The sequence below is a fragment of the Podarcis liolepis genome (assembly GCF_965112155.1).
Source record: "Podarcis liolepis genome assembly, chromosome: 1".
NCBI classification, from domain to species: Eukaryota; Metazoa; Chordata; class Lepidosauria; order Squamata; family Lacertidae; genus Podarcis; species Podarcis liolepis.
Window position 1 is genome coordinate 83,725,328 of NC_139554.1, and position 16,277 is coordinate 83,741,604.

Consider the following 16,277-nt stretch of genomic DNA (forward strand, 5'->3'; position numbering starts at 1 on the left):
CAGCCAATCATAGGATGGCCATGCACTTCAGGAAGGAGTGCTTCACACTTCTGGGAAAGTTGAGAGGTGGGGTGTTAACTGCTGCCGGATCTGCCCACTTCTGCTGTGAGGTGACACTGATGTGTCTTGGAAGAGGAGACGTGACTTTTCCACCTGGATGTAATAAAGAACTGGGCAATCCCAAAGTGACAGGATGGGGTGGGCAGAACCACACTCCACTGTTCAACCATTTCTGTTTGAAGGGAAGCATGTGATGGCACAGCCCTAAAATAACCTGCACCACCCACTTTAACACAGGGATGTTTGTGCTACTGCAAGAACTTCCAGTGGGAAATAAATTGGAGTTAACACCAAGCGTCTGCCAGGTAACGTGTAAACTGCAAATCACCTCTCTTAGTAAGTTCTGCAGGAGCAAAGCAGCTGCGCAGTCCTGGCAGAAATGCAGGTGACATTTTTCCCAAAGAAAGGGATCTATCCCTTAAAACAAATGAAGCCTGACTGCATGCTCCCTTGCCTCACCTAAAAAAGGTAAAGGTCCAGTCCTGGCCGACTCTGGGGTTGCTGCGCTCATCTCACTTTATTGGCCGAGGGAGCCAGCGTACAACTTCCAGGTCATGTGGCCAGCATGACTAAGCCGCTTCTGGCAAACCAGAGCAGCTCATGGAAATGCTGTTTACCTTCCCGCTGGAGCGGTACCTATTTATCTACTTGCACTTTGATGTGCTTTCGAACTGCTAGGTTGGCAGGAGCAGGGACCGAGCAACGGGAGTTCACCCCATTGCGGGGATTTTAACCGCCGACCTTCTGATCGGCAAGTCCTAGGCTCTGTGGTTTAACCCATAGCGCCACCCGCGTCCCTTGTGAACTGATAATTAACCTTTGGGCTTTCAGTGATTATTTAGCAGCCAATTCAAACTGATATACTTTGTAGTAGATAACAGGTTCTCTTGACAAAAATCATACAGGCAGAATTACTTCTTCCTTTGTAGATTAAGTTCAATATGTGTGTGTGTACATGGATTACAACTGTGCTTTTGCCACCAAGTACTCATTTCACATAGTTCAATTTAGATTAAAATCTTACTAATGGGCCCCACTTTTTTTAAAAAAAACCTTATTAATGGATTTACTAATGAATTAATTACTTGAGTTATTGAAGACTCAAGTAATCCTTTCTACCCTAGCTAGACTTGGAAGCAAGATTTTGCCAAATTTAGAGCACTAAGTAGGTAGAGCTTCAAGCCTTAATTGATTAATTGGTGAGATTAATCAACTAAAGCTTTAATCACAGATTAAAAATTGATCCCTGATTCATCAGTGGGACTCACAGCAAGTGAAGACTCAGGGATTTAGGATTTAAAAGACTTGCTGCTGTAGAGACTGTATTGGGGTGCTACTGCTTTTCTCATTGCTGGTGATTGTTGCCATTACTAAGCTTCGCAGACCAAACGTCATAGCAGTACAGTGGTACCTCGGGTTAAGTACTTAATTCGTTCTGGAAGTCCATTCTTAACCTGAAACTGTTCTTAACCTGAAGCACCACTTTAGCTAATGGGGCCTCCTGCTGCCACTGCGCCGCTGCTGCACGATTTCTGTTCTCATCCTAAGGCAAAGTTCTTAACCCGAGGTACTATTTCTGGGTTAGCGGAGTCTGTTACCTGAAGCGTATGTAACCCGAGGTACCACTGTATAAGGCATCTTGCTGTGTTCCTGTCTAGATTGTCTATAGGTTTCGAACATGTCCATTTTAAAGCTATAATTATACTGTCACTTGGGAGAATTCCATATCCACAGATTTGATGGTGAGCACATGAAAGGAATCGTCTACCGTCAGATCAGTGGTAATTTTGTTCATTAAATTCCAGGGTACCAGCCCCCATAGTGTCATGTTGCCAATCTGTGGAAGGGTGTGGCAGCAGTACGGAACACCAGGCATCCCTAACCTGGGATGCTCCAGATGTTCTGGACTACAATTCCCATCATCCCCAACCAGCACAATTTTACTGATGCTGTTGGAATTCAAGTATCCTGTGAGCAGGACTGCAGCCAATACCTTTATGGTTGTGTGGGATTCATCATTGCAGAGATACGATTGCCTCTGGCTTACAAGAAACCTTGGAGCTAGAGTTGATGTTTTTATTGGTGTGGCAGCAGTACGGAACACCAGGCATCCCTAACCTGGGATGCTCCAGATGTTCTGGACTACAATTCCCATCATCCCCAACCAGCACAATTTCACTGATGCTGTTGGAATTCAAGTATCCTGTGAGCAGGACTGCAGCCAATACCTTTATGGTTGTGTGGGATTCATCATTGCAGAGATACGATTGCCTCTGGCTTATAAGAAACCTTGGAGCTAGAGTTGATGTTTTTATTGGTGGAAATAACCCTACATGTTTGTTAATATTCTTCCAGATTCTGACTGTTTCCCAGGTACTTCTTTAACATATCTGGATGTATGGGAGTGGCATCCAAGAATAGATGGGGTGAAGAGGGAAAGTGATGCCTTACAGACTAGGGGAAAGTGCAGTGGGCTGAGAGCCAGGAGGTACTTTCCCCCCTGCATGCTGTTTCAGCTCACACCTTCAATATCTCTCATGTTACCTGCAAAGGGAATGGGGATAAGTAGTCTCCATGTGCCTAATAAGAATTCATATACAGAATGTGGCAAAGAATGGGAAAGTCTAGCTGTTAAAATCCCTTGATCACAGCAAGCCCATCTGTTAGGGAATGGTTAGGGAATGGCATTAATGGATGTTTCAGTAGTTAGTTAAATCAAGGGTTCTCAGTCTCTTGGGACCTGAAGACATATTAGTAGCTGCTGTGGGTGCCACAGGTGATGCTCAGACCCCACCTCCCTCCAAACAGGTAAAACTGTCTCCCCAAAATACAAATAAAATGGGAGGGTTAAGGGCACCACATTGGAGACCCTAGGGATAAACTAATGAGAAGTAGATAAGCTGTACAAACTTTGTTGTTGTTGTTAAATGACATGCTTTTATTTTATATTTGAATCATTGCTTTGGAATAGGGAATTCAAATGGCTTCTGGAGACTTTAGCGTTTAGAAAAAAATTGGAACTAATATCCAAGAAAGTGGCTTCATCAGATCATTTCAAGATGAAGCTCAAATTGTATATAGTAGCTGGGTTTTGTTTGAAGGGTGATGTTGCCTCAAATGGGTGTGTCAGAGGAGCTTATCTAGAACCTCTGAGAGCCAGGAAACAAATGCAGGAATCCTGCCTTAAATATATTTGTCTTGTTGCTTGGTCCATAGCAGTATTGGTTGCTATCAACACATCCTTCCTACGAATCAGGGGAGAAAGTTACTCTGCGCCAGAATGACTTAGCCAGTGGTACGTTTCCCCTCATGGACCATTTGAAGATTGCTATGACGCTTATATATTGCTTAGTCATACACATTTCTAAGGGTGCCATAGAATTCAAATTGTAATACAATAAAATGCAATATAAGAAATAAAGTAGGCAATAAAAATACAATTAAAAAACAAAATGACTACATAACATGGACATGCCTTGGACCACCTGAATGAAGCTCACGGGCCAGACAGTTACTCCAGAGGATGCAAGAAACACTGTGGCTTAACTAAAAGCATACACACACACACACATATCTACCTATCTATGTATTTTTGTGCTTATTGTTTTCTTATTGTTAGCCACATTGATTTCTTTTTGAAGCTAAAGGGGGATATATGTTCCTTAAACAAACAATGTGTAGCTACACAATGCCTTTGTGAGACAGGTTAGGCTTCTGTGCAAAGGCAGTCCTGGAGAGGGAGAAGCTGCAGCTGCTCAAACACCCTTGTCTTCAAAATTATTAAAGGCACAGGAACCTTGTAATATATTGAAGTTCTGGGTTGGTGCTACTGCCAGTTACCAGCAAGCATATAAAGGTGACGACTGTGTTTGTTGCACAAAAAGGACTAGATGACCTTGGCACCATGATGCAGTCTTGCAGGAAAGCATCGTGGAGGGTTAGAGGCCAAGATGAAGCTTGCCTTTCTGTAATAATGTATTGCTGCTGCTGATACACATTAGGGAAATGGAGAAACTCACATCAAGTTAACTTTCATTTGCATACTTCATTTGCAGAGCATTTGTGCACAAGTACCGTACTTTTGCGTCTATAAGACGCCCTTATGTATAAGACAGACACACACGGTTTTGGGGGACTCAATTTTAAGAAAATGTGGGGAGATGGCCCAAAGTTGTTGAGCTTCTCCCCCCATGCAGCTGTGGGCAGGAAACACGTCCTAGATCGTTTCCCGCACGCAGCGGCATCGGGGGAAGTTGTGCTTCCGCCAACTGGCTTCCTTGTGGGCACACCGCTTCTCCCCCCATGCCACTATCTGTGTATTGGATGACCCCAGTTTTTTGACATATTTGAGTCAGAAAACATCATGTAATACACGGAAAAATACGGTATGTAGAGATGGGTAGGCAATAAGGCACATTGAATTTTTCAAATTCCAAAAAATGAGGGGTGCTAAAAAGTTGTACCATGACATGGGAATTTAAAATATATTTTGGTTAAATTAATAGAATTTATTTTTGTTTGCTAAGTAAAATGTGTGTTAAATTGCATATAAGTAATTAAAAATGATTGCCAAGTATTTGCAGTAAACCTGCCATGTTTACACCCCCCCCCCGGTTGTCCTTTCTGGCAGCTGGGCAGCCTTCTCTTGGGGACTGGGGCAATTGTTATCTAGTGGGACAGGAAAGCCACTGACAGACCAGATAAAATGGAGGCCTTGCATGAACCTTCTGAGCCAGCAGTAGTAGACCGAGGAGGAAGGGTGGGTGAGCATGTTAGTTTAATCCTAACCTCATCCCATGCCCCCTTAATCTTCTTGAATAACTGGGAATTTCACAGCTCACTGATCCCCAGGGCACTGCTCAGAAAACAGCCTGGCCTGTATACACAGAGCAGGGCACTTGCCTGGCACCAAAACACACCCAAAAGCCCAGCACAGAGCCCCAGGCACATACCAGCTGCAAGTGTTTTCTAACTGTCCTCTCTGTGCCAAGCTTCATTGTGGAATAGGGATGAGCACAGCACTGTTTGATTGCTGTCAGTGCTGGTCAGCTGCAATCCTCAACACACTTACTAGGGAGTAAACCCTGTTGAATGCAGTGGGAAGCATACATGGGGTTGCCTTGCTTAAAACTTGCAGCCTTTGTTCTTTGATATGTGCACACGCAAGACAAAAATGGGCATTGAAAAATCATGTAACAGATTGTCAGTTCTTAAGTAATCTAATGTTCTCTTTTCAGTATGGACTAAAGAAGCATGATTGATTTCAAGATAGCAAGTTAAAAGCCAGATATCCTCTTGGTCGTGGGTATAGTGAGGGCAGCAAATCAGGCAGTGTAGTTCCATTGTAGCGTCTCCCTGGCCCTTGCACCTTCACAGCCGAGCACAATAAAGTGTGTCATTTCACCATTCATAACCCCGCTTGGAGATGGGATAGCCCTGGGTCACAAGCAGTACAAAAATATATTCACATATCTATTTTTTCTTCTTTCCTTGCAGCATCTTCACCTGGAATGATGGTGAGTCTAGCCTTTCTTTGGCTTTTGTCTCCTCACACCTTATATAGCTCCCATTTGGACCTCTTTGGGGAAACTCAAAACAGCAGTAATTCGAAAATGCAGCATATCTGAATTACTGTTCTGTAACTCCCTGAGGATGAACCAGTAGAGAACAAAACACTTTGGTTCAATAGGCCTTTTTCTTGTCTACTCTGCTGGGGGTGTTTTTGGTTTTGTTTCCAGGTACTTGTTTGTAAGACCTGTTTTTGTTGAACTCCCTCTGTTCTGGCCAAAATATCCTCCTTTTTTTGTCTCTCACTGAGACATGTTTATTTTTGTAGTGGTTAAACAACATGAAGAAAAAAAACCTGTTAGGTGTAGTCTGGGCGACGCCAGAACTTGGCTAGTACCATCTTCCCTTTCTATGTGAAAATTCTTCAGTTCTCCCATGGGTTCCCAGCCTCTTTAGTTCTCCATGACACTGAGGATCAGCTACTCAACCAGCCAGTGCCACACTGCAGCAACAGACCCTCGGGCATTGTTGTTGTTAAAATGTCTATACCACCCTTCATCTGTGGATCATAGGGCAGTTTTCTCTCTCTCTCTCTCTCTCTCTCTCTCTCTCTCTCAATATAATGTAACATAATAGCAAATAGAAACAATAACCCCCACAGTTTAAAAGATCATAGATCAGTGATGGCCAAACTTGGCCCTCCAGCTGTTTAGGGACCACAACTCCCATCATCCCTAGCTAACAGGACCAGTGGTCAGGGATGATGGGAATTATAGTCGCAAAACAGCTGGAGGGCCGAGTTTGGCCATCACTGCCATATATAATTAAACTAGCCAAAGGCCTGGGAAAAGAGCAATGTTCTCTACTGGCAGGAATGATCTTCTCCCCATTCCTTTGGTGGGATCTATGCTGCGGCTAAGTTCCTTCTCCTTTTCCAGGCCTATTTCCCAACTCTTTGTCTTTCTCTTTCTGCAGCTGTCTCTGGACCAGATCCACACAGAGCCACCTCCAACTCCCAAGGAACTGGATTGGGCAGAACAGGGGTTTCTACCACCCCTGAGCCCCTTGCGCTGTGCCTGGCGCCGGGATGTGCCTCTGGATTGCAAGATCAGCCCTGAGGATGCACAGGCCCGGGCCTGGACAGCTTACTACTATGACCTGCTGCAGTGCACCTTGCAGCAGGAGGGGCTCCCAGAGACAATTGACCACACAAAGGAGCCTCGAACAGGTGAGTCCTTCTTTGGCTGGATGGCTGCTGTTTCTCTCCTTTAACCTGGAATGTGTCAGAGCATCCGCATTAATGGTAAATGTGATGGATCACATGATGGATCACATCACCATTTCCACCTCAGTGCTTCAACTGAATCCATCTGTAGAATGACTCTGGGATATGGGCTGTGGCTAAGAGAGCAGAGTTAATTACCGTGATTCTATCTTCAAATCCCAGCATGTGGAGTTCATGGAGCTGGGACATTAGGATTCCGAGATCTAGTATGAGAATCAGATCACCAACTCATTTCTTTTCTTTCCCAGGGTTTGGACCATCAGACATAACCATCTGTGTCTTGGGCTCTCCCACTTCATACTTGTCTGTGCTTCTGGAAGGTGGCAACCAGTGTCCTGGTGAGTTCCATCCTAATGCCATAGCCAAAAGCCTTAGGTCGTCTCTTTGCCTTGGCTCTGCTGGGGGCAGTGGCGTAGCGTGGGGGGTGCAGGGGGGCCGGCCGCACCGGGCGCAACATCTGGGGGTTAGGGTTAGGGGGCACAAATCCACGGGTTAGGGGGCACAAATTACTTGCCTTGCCCCGGGTGCTGACAACCCACGCTACGCCACTGGCTGGGGGACACATTCATCCTTACTCATGGCTGGTGAAGTACTGAGGAGTCCAGTGGTGTCCCACCTCACCTCACCCAGCAGGACCACTAGGTTAAAGCTCCCACAGGCAGTCAAGGAATTTCCAAAGCTTTGCCTCCCACTAAAGCATCTTGCCAGTAAGAGGCAACTAGCTTTATTCCCTTTCTCCTCAATAGAGGAACTGAGCAGTGCTTTCCTCTAGAGGCAAACCAGGAACTCTGGAGAGGGAAGGAGAGACGGGGCTGCCTTTTTGCCACACAGGCCCTTAAAATTCAATGGAGATGGTCTCCCAAGGTGACACCATTTAGCATTTTTGAAGGTCACTCTGGTGAGTCACACCCCATTTTTGTACATTCTCCTTAAGGGAAGGGGGCTAAATGTCATTATCTTTGGTAACCAGGAACCATTAAACTCTGAATTGGGGGGAAACTGTCTGTGAGGGGCTGCCTGAAGAGGTTGCATGAATCCTCAAGTCTTGACTGGCTGCTGGCTGGGATACTTACTACTATTTTGTTTCTGAAACAGAAGCTGTGCAGCTTGAATTGTATTGAACCAGAGCTGCTTACCGTTTTGAGTTACCATACAGAGTTCCACCCCAGCTGGTGTCTGCAACTGAATTTATCCACTTCCTTTGGGGTTTATTCTTTTCTTTTAGCTTAAATTTCATCTTCAGGAACTTTTATCTCACTGGATTGCTTCACTTACCTGTATGCCAGCTGAAGGCACCTGGAATTAACTTTCGTCACAGCAAGCAGTTGTTATATACCTGCTAGGGCTGGGCGACAACTGGTTTTCAATATTGCGATATGTCACCAGCTAAACATTGTGATATATCGATATATCATGATATCTGAAATAAGGAAATACACAGAGGCGAACAGAACAATATCCTGGCAACTGCTACTACTTAAGGGTCTAAAACTGATAAATAATGATACTATCAATCACCTCATGGTCACTTTCAGCAGCAGGCAAGCCAAAATGCATCCAAATGACACTTGGTTTTGGGCTTGGCTACCAAATGGTGGTATTCAGGACAATCCAAAGTACGGCGATGAGTCATATTGAATACAAATAATCTGCTAGGTGGCGGCAGCAGCAGTCTGGCAGTGGCAGAATCAACAACGGGGGTGGGGGTGGGGAGCAGCGGCAGCCTCGTAGCAGGGGCACAATAATCAGCAGCCTGTGAAGCCTCGTTATGGCTGTGGGCAGGGGGTGGCAGAAGTGGCAGCAGCCTGCAAGGCCTTGTTATGGCGCTGGCAGTAGCGGCGGCCTGCAAGGCCATGTGGTGGCAGCAGGAGACAGTGGCAGAAGCAGAGGTGGCCTGCAAGGCCTTGCTGAGGTGGGCTGCCACACCTTCTGCCAACGCCTCCCACTACCTCCAGGAGGGCTTGCAGGCCACGGTCACTTCTTGCCACCACGGTGAGACCTTGCAAGCCCCACCTCTTGTGTCGCTACGAGGCCTTGCAGGCTGCCACTGCTGTTGCCGCCACCTCCCATTGCTGTTGTAAGGCCTCACAGGTTGCCGCTACTGCTGTCACCTCCTGTCACTGCTGTGAGTCCCTGCAGGCCACCTCTGCTTCTGCTGCCAAATCCTGTCACCACTGCGAGGCCTCGCAGGCCAGTGACATTACTGCCACTACTTTCCGTCACTACCATGAGACCTCGCAGGCCGCCACCTCGAGGCCTTACAGGCTGCCGTCACTAATGCCACCACCTCCCAATAACTGCTGTGAGTCCTTGCAGGTGGCCACCACTACTGCCACTGCCATTGCTTCCTTGAGTCCTCACAGTCCGCTGCCACTAGTGCCGTCACTATCACCACCGCAAGGCCTTGCAGTCCACTGCTGTTTCTGCTGCTGCTGCAAGGCCTTGCAGGCTGCCACCGCTACTGCTGCCGTGTGTGTGTGTGTGTGTGTGTGTGTGTGTGTGTGTGTGTGTTTTGCTGTTGTGAGGCTGTCCTGTTCGCCTCTGTATAGTTCAATCCTTATTTTAGACATTGTGGTAGATTGCAATATTTAGCTGATGATAACACTGCAACATTAAGCAGGTGATATTATGAGGTTTAGTTGGTGATATTGTGAGCTTTAGGCTGCTGAAAACATTTAGCTGATGAGTTATCACAACGAAAACCAGGTATCGCCTAGCCCTTAAACACATTGTGATTTGCGATATATTGCCAGATCAAATATTATGAAACAATTATCACAATGTGCACTTCAAACCAGTTTTGGACAATATACCTGCCTAATTCTTCATGTTTTGTCAATTTATTATGGGAAAGTTGCATGTGTTTAACACAGTTATTCCCTCAAAACTGTACACTGGTTCAAACTGAGCGGCTACATTATGAAGGTACTTTAGGTCCCAATGATTGTGACAGACGAGCCATAATCATATGCAAATAGTGAACTGGGGTGTTGACTATGTAGCTGAAATAGAACTACTGAGAGATAAGAAGGGAGTGTCAGCGTGCTCAGAGCAAGCCCAAGGTTTGCTGAAATAGAAAGAGAAACTTCAGGGGAGTAAACCCTAAGGGGACAAAAAATGCAGTCAGCCCAGTGAGGACTCTGTATGCTCAGTAGCCCTTCTGAGTGTCTGGGTGTGGATAGGGTGGAAAACCAGAATGAGGAACCATGGAATGGAGTAACTTGAAAGAAGGCCTGGCTGGTTAGCTGGCTGGAACACTGAACAGCAGCACTTCACACTGCAGCATTTTGTTGCAGGTCACAGTTGTATGTATTTTATTCATTTGATTGCAGTACTCTGGTTAAAAGGGACAGAAGTGGGGGGTTTTAAATTTAAAAAAAAACAACATAACAGGAACTAAACTTTGCTCCCTCCCGTCAATAAGCTCTGTCCCTTCAAGCACATTTCTCTCCCCTTTGGCTCACTTGCAGCATATGAGCTGGGTTAGAAGGAAATAGTCTCAAACAATGGAGTAAAGCAAGTTAAGACAGGGAAGGAAATGTTTTTGCTTTAAAAATAGACTTTCTTAATAGTTCAGGGAGACATCCGAATAAAATACCAGTGGATCTCTTGTCACATCTAGTTTGGCTCAGACTGTGGACTCAAGCCTTAGAAATCAACAGTATATTATTTATACCCAACCTTATGCTGCCAACTGTCATCTATAATAAAGGGTTACAGTTTTAATATGTCATAACCTTTTGTTCAATACTGCCTATTTCACCAGAAGCATACTGAGGTCTGGAAAGTGTGTGTTTGCTTACACACACGTACACACAACCCACACACTGATGAAAAGGAGTCTTAAAAAGCAAGGCAAAGAAAATGGAAGAGACACAATACATTATCAGAAAGACAGTAGTAGTTTTTTTCAGAGGGATGAAGGTTGTTGCTTGAGATCTCCACTTAAGAGTATGTACACTTATCACAATTCTGCCACTAAGTTTTATAGCAGTTTTGAAAACTTTTATAGCAGTTTCAAAACAGTGGAACAAAAGAAATATATAGAAAGCGATTCTTCGCTCATATTCCTTTCGAACTTTTAAAATTGGTCTGATTCAGTCTCTGTTCTTGCTGCAACAAAGTGACATGGTTACTCTGCAGAGCCTGTAGTCTCTTGCTGCAGAAACAGCTGTGAGAACCATTGCAAAGTCTTATCACTCTCCCCCCCCCCCAGCCACCCATCGAGTTTTATGTTCATCCCGGTAGCTCTCACACTCCACATAAGATTGCGGACTAACAGTCAAGCTCTAATGTCTTTACACTTTACATGTAATCACATCATTAGCATTCATGGAATTAATTAATTTAATACACATTTTAATAAATAAAAATACTGTTTATACCTACCGTATTTTTTGCTCTATAAGACTCACTTTTTCCCTCCTAAAAAGTAAGGGGAAATGTGTGTGCGTCTTACGGAGCAAATGCAGGCTGCGCAGCTATCACAGAAGCCAGAACAGCAAGAGGGATTGCTGCTTTCACCGTGCAGCGATCCCTCTTGCTGTTCTGGCTTCTGAGATTCAGAATATTTTTTTTCTTGTTTTCCTCCTCCAAAAACTAGGTGCGTCTTGTGGTCTGGTGCGTCTTAAACAGCGAAAAATACAGTAATTGTAGAAATAAAGAACCTGACTATACAAAGATGTATCTACACATTAGGCCCTTACCATTGCCAAAATTTTCTTGTTTCAACCACAGAGTTTATACAGGTGTAAATAACATTCTGTAGCCAAGGGATCAGTGCCCCTTTCCCAAGCTTTAATTTTATTTGGAACTATGGCATGTGGGGAAATGGTTAAATATTCTTTCCTCCTCCCCTGGCTGCATCTCCAGTCATGATTGCCTTCCCCCTCCTCAATTGCAATTTAGGGTGGAAAATAAAATAAATGGGTATAAAGGCAGCACCATTTGGAAAAGGGAGGGTTGATTAAACTGATAAGAGTGGGTTCCTAGAGAGGGGAGATGGACCATAGAGAAGGAAATGGTTAGAGCACAATCTATGGAGGCCATTACCAAACTGTAGGCTGGAAGAGCTGGTTACCTACGCCCGAGGAAACGGTGCAGCTGTTCCATTGTGAGAAAAAGTAATGGAAGCTGACTTTTTGATCAGTGGCATGCAAAAGCCTTATTAAAAACAACTCAACTCTATGCTCAGCATAGAGGCAGTTCCGGAAGATGGGGAATTTGCAATCACAATTCCTATACAAACAAAACAGGCAACTTGATAAAAACAAACTATTGCTCTCCCAGCCTTATTGAAGTGACATCTGCACTGGATTGGATCTTTTTCCCCAACCCAGTGAAATTGGATTCAGTCATGACAAATTTTGATTTATATATCTGAGCCTGCAATATAATTATTGTATTTACAAGTACACTGTAACAGACCACTTCATTACAAACCCAGTGCCTGAAATTCATCAGAATGCTGTCTCTAGCTGCAATCCTGTCTCAACCAAGCTATCTGGCTCTGCATGCTTCTTAGAGACTCTCTTGGGCAGCTGCTGCGCTGTATTCCTGGCATTCTTCCCGTCTCTTCTCAGAGGCCGAGACGGGCTGGTGGTAACCAGAGCTCTTGTGGCAGCTGAGCTGCTCAGATTTCCTGCTGGCTAAAGTGCATATAGAAGAACAGGGCTGGAATAAACCAGAAGGTCAACTCTCCAACCTCCCACACCAAGGCACAATCCCTCCACCCTTCAGCCTCCCATAGGGCTTGGCAACTCTTTGTTCGGATCAGTGAATGCTCTGGCACCATTTCTGCTGGGATTCCGAGGGCTAATTCACACTTTAAAAGGGCCGGATTCTCAATGGCAGAATACACATGCAACATTGGGTTCTGGGAAAGGATCAGGTACCATTTCTGTGTTCAGGGCATGGAAATCCAGCCTCTAAAATGCACACAATCTGCTTGCAATTAAGACTTCATCATATTTTTATGTTGCTGTTTAAACTAGAATTGTGTGTGTGTGTGTGTGAGAGAGAGAGAGAGATCATTCAAAAGGTGACCTTTGTATTTTGAAGCCAGACTGGACAGCTCCCAGCTGCAGGGAAAATTAAAGGTGTGGTTTGAGAGCAGGGCGTATCCAAATAATGCCCCCCCTGCTTTTTTATGTTCTGAAAGTGCTGTGGTTTCCTAGAGCTAATAACTAGCCCAACCTATGAGCACTTGTAGAACTGAAATTATTCAGTCTCTTTCCCAGCTGACAGAGTGGCTTCTGTGGCCTCGTAGCATTCAATCATCTATCTGCTAAGGTGGCAAGGAAATGAGTCTTAATAATAGAAAGGTCTGCACCCGAAAGTCTTCTGGTCCTGCAGTCCAGCTTGATTTCCAGAGCCCTCCATGGTCACTGTGTGATGAGAGGGCTCCTTCCTACTTTACCTCCACTTCTCCCTGTGTGTCTTAATTCCATGTGGTTTGATTCTCCCAAGTATTGTCATGGTATGGGAACCCGGTGACCTCTGTACAAAGACAAGGTCTTTTGTGCTGTCCGACACATATACGTTTAGAAATAGATTTGCCCAGCGTAGCCGCTAATTTTGGTACCAGCTAAAATAGCCGTTCCCAAGCGTAAGCGTGTGACACGGGTGGGAATAGCTTTTTCATTCTCTAGTGCAGTTGTTGCCCCGACTGTTAGGGTATGGGTCTGCATGTGCTGCTTCCCTACAGCAGCAGAGTATGAGGAAAGGGTCCCCCCCCCCCTGTTTAGGTCTTCTGACAGACTACAGTGCATGTACAAAGAAAGTAGGGCTGCATATGCTGTCCCCATTCAGCCTCTCTGTGTTAGGCTGACTGTACAGATTCTACAAATGCTGAACATACACACAGCTCCCTCCCTGCAACTATCGGGAATCCTGAGGTTCCACATGATCAGTTTGGGAGACTGAGTGTAGGGACTGCCCTTTGGAAGGCTGTAGCTCAGTGGCTAGACCATCTGCTTTGCATGATCCCTGAACCCACGTTGAATCCCCAGCATCTTCAGGTAGGGCTGGGAATGTCCCCTGTCTGAATCCTAAAGAGCTATTGGCAGTCAGTGTTGTGACAATTTTGAGTTAGATGTAACAGTGGCCTAGCTTGGTATAAAGCTACTTCCTGTGTTCCATCTGAAAATGACCAACGTCTAGAGGTAAAGTGAGGGCTGCATGCCTCTCACAGTCCTGCTGGCGAAGTGGAAAAGGGCAAAGTTTCCCTAAGGCCACATTCACACCATACATTTAAAGCACTATGACACCACTTTAAATAGTCATGGCTTGCTTCCCCCAAAGAATTTTGGGAGGTGTCATTTGCTAAGGCCCTCAGGCATGGCCAAACTTGGCCCTCCAACTGTTTTGGGACTACAGTTCCCATCATCCCTGACCACTGGTCCTGTTAGCTAGGGATGATGGGAGTTGTAGTCCCAAAACAGCTGGAGGGCCATGTTTGGGCATGCCTAGCTAAGGGTGCTGAGGGTTGTTAGGATGCCCCACTCCCCTCCCAGAGTGGTTAAACTATAGATCCCTCTTCACAGGGAACTCTGGCACTGTAGCTCTGGGAGGGGAATGGGTTCTCTTCTCAAAACCCATAACAAACTACAGTTCCCAGAATTCTTTTGGGGAAGCCACTTCTGATTAACATGGCATCAAAATGCTTCAAATGTATGGTGTGAATGTGGCCTAAGAGAATAAAGAACTCTGCATCCCTTTAAATTAGATTAGGTATGAGGGACAGTGGATATGCCTCAGGTTACTGCTGCCCGAGGTGAGACATTTCTGAAGGATGGAGCAGCTGCATTACTGCAAGGCACTTCATTGGAGGTGAAGTGGCTTATAGTGCTGCTGTGTGAGGGAAGGTTTTTTCCTCTTTGCCTCCCCGCTGCCAGAGTATGAGAATTTGGTTACAAAACTGGAGGATTTTGAAACTCTGTCTTAATGGACCAAAACTGATAATCTGACAGCTCAGTTCCAGGTATGGCTGGCTTAGAAGATAAGACGTGCTTCTCCCCGCCCCCAGTGCTGTGGGTTAACACACACATAGTATCTCAGTAAGGGAGTGTGTGATGGTGAAGAGTTTCTCTTAGTTTACTTTTACTTTGCATGATGAATATCTTTTCTGTGGGTCAAAGGAAATGCCTCACCCTTCCATCTGTTGCCGTGGAACTGGAGGTAAACAAAAGGGTGTGGGTTTAGTTTCAGATAGCCAATGCATAAAATGAGAAACCAAAACAAAGAAGCATATATATATCCACACAGAGGCAATAACCTTCAACTTTGTAAAGTAATGCATTTATAATTGAAGGTTTTGTCTTATCTAAGTATATCTTCTATATTTTGGGCATGCTCCCCTCCTCAACTTTGGATTGAATACCACATTACTGACTAGTTTCGGATGGGGGGGGACCCCTGAAAGATTAAAATGCATTAAATATTTAAAAGATTAAAATTGGGTTGTGTTCCAGAGAGGGTGACCAGAATGGTGAAGGCTGGTGGAGAAGGCTGGGTGTATTTTGCCTGGAGAAGATTAAGGGGAGACATGATAGCAGTTTTCAAATACCTGGAGGGCTGTCACACAGAAGACTGAGTAGACATGTTCTCTGTTGCTCCAGAGGGTGGAAATTGCAAGGAAGCAGATTTCAGCTAAGCATTAGGAGACATGTCCTGATGCAGTAAAAGCTGTTGGGACAGTGGAGCAGACTTGTCTTAGGAGATGGTGGACTCTTTCTTCACTGGAGGTATTTAAGCAGAGGCCGGACAGCCATCGGCCAAACTCTGCAGTGGGGTGCACTAGAAGTCCTTCAAGTTCCCTGCCAAGTCTGTGGTTCTAGAGCAGGACTGGGCAACCTCTGTGGCCCTCCAGAGGGTTGCTGGGACTTCAAATCCCATCACTCCCAGTCTGCATTGCTAACAGAGGTGATGGGCATTGTACTTCAGCAACATCTGGAGAGCCACTGGTTCCCCCATGCCTATTCTAGAGGGTAAAAATTGACTTGTCACCTCGGTAAGCCCTAAAAGCACTGGCATTATGAACAGACCAGTTTTGCTAATGTGATATAAATGGAGCATTAGTGCCACTGGCTACTGGTGGAGAGGAAATGTAGGAGAGGTGCTAATGATGTCACAACAGATGATTCCATTTCCTTTCCCCTGTTCAATCTCTCTCCATTCATAGGTGACTTATGGGAAAGCGTGACAGAGTAACACTTTCCAGAAAGCCAGAATAAGATATACTCCCGCTTAGTTGGCTCCAAGGCAGTTGTTGGGGCAGATAATCAGGGTGTTGACTGCACTGAGAGCATGTAAGGCGCCAAGTCTCCCAGCTGCTGCTGATTACTCTGACGCGACTGTCGCGCAGGCTGCCACATTTTGGCAACCCCTCCCAGAACCTTGAGCAGGGGAGAGATTTTTGCCACCC

The 16,277-nt window shown here is 45.4% G+C and overlaps 1 protein-coding gene across 3 annotated transcripts in view; it reads left to right on the top strand.

The window, feature by feature from the left end:
- The window catches only part of CARNS1 (carnosine synthase 1), a 33,022-nt gene that overhangs the window by 6,662 nt on the left and 10,083 nt on the right, over positions 1–16,277 (top strand). For all 3 annotated transcript variants that reach the window (XM_083512749.1, XM_083512747.1, XM_083512748.1), the window contains 3 exons: positions 5,557–5,576; positions 6,544–6,796; positions 7,102–7,191. In XM_083512749.1, coding sequence (XP_083368875.1) covers positions 5,571–5,576; positions 6,544–6,796; positions 7,102–7,191 — 349 coding nt within the window. In that variant the 5' untranslated portion in view covers positions 5,557–5,570. The remainder of the gene's footprint in view (positions 1–5,556; positions 5,577–6,543; positions 6,797–7,101; positions 7,192–16,277) is intronic.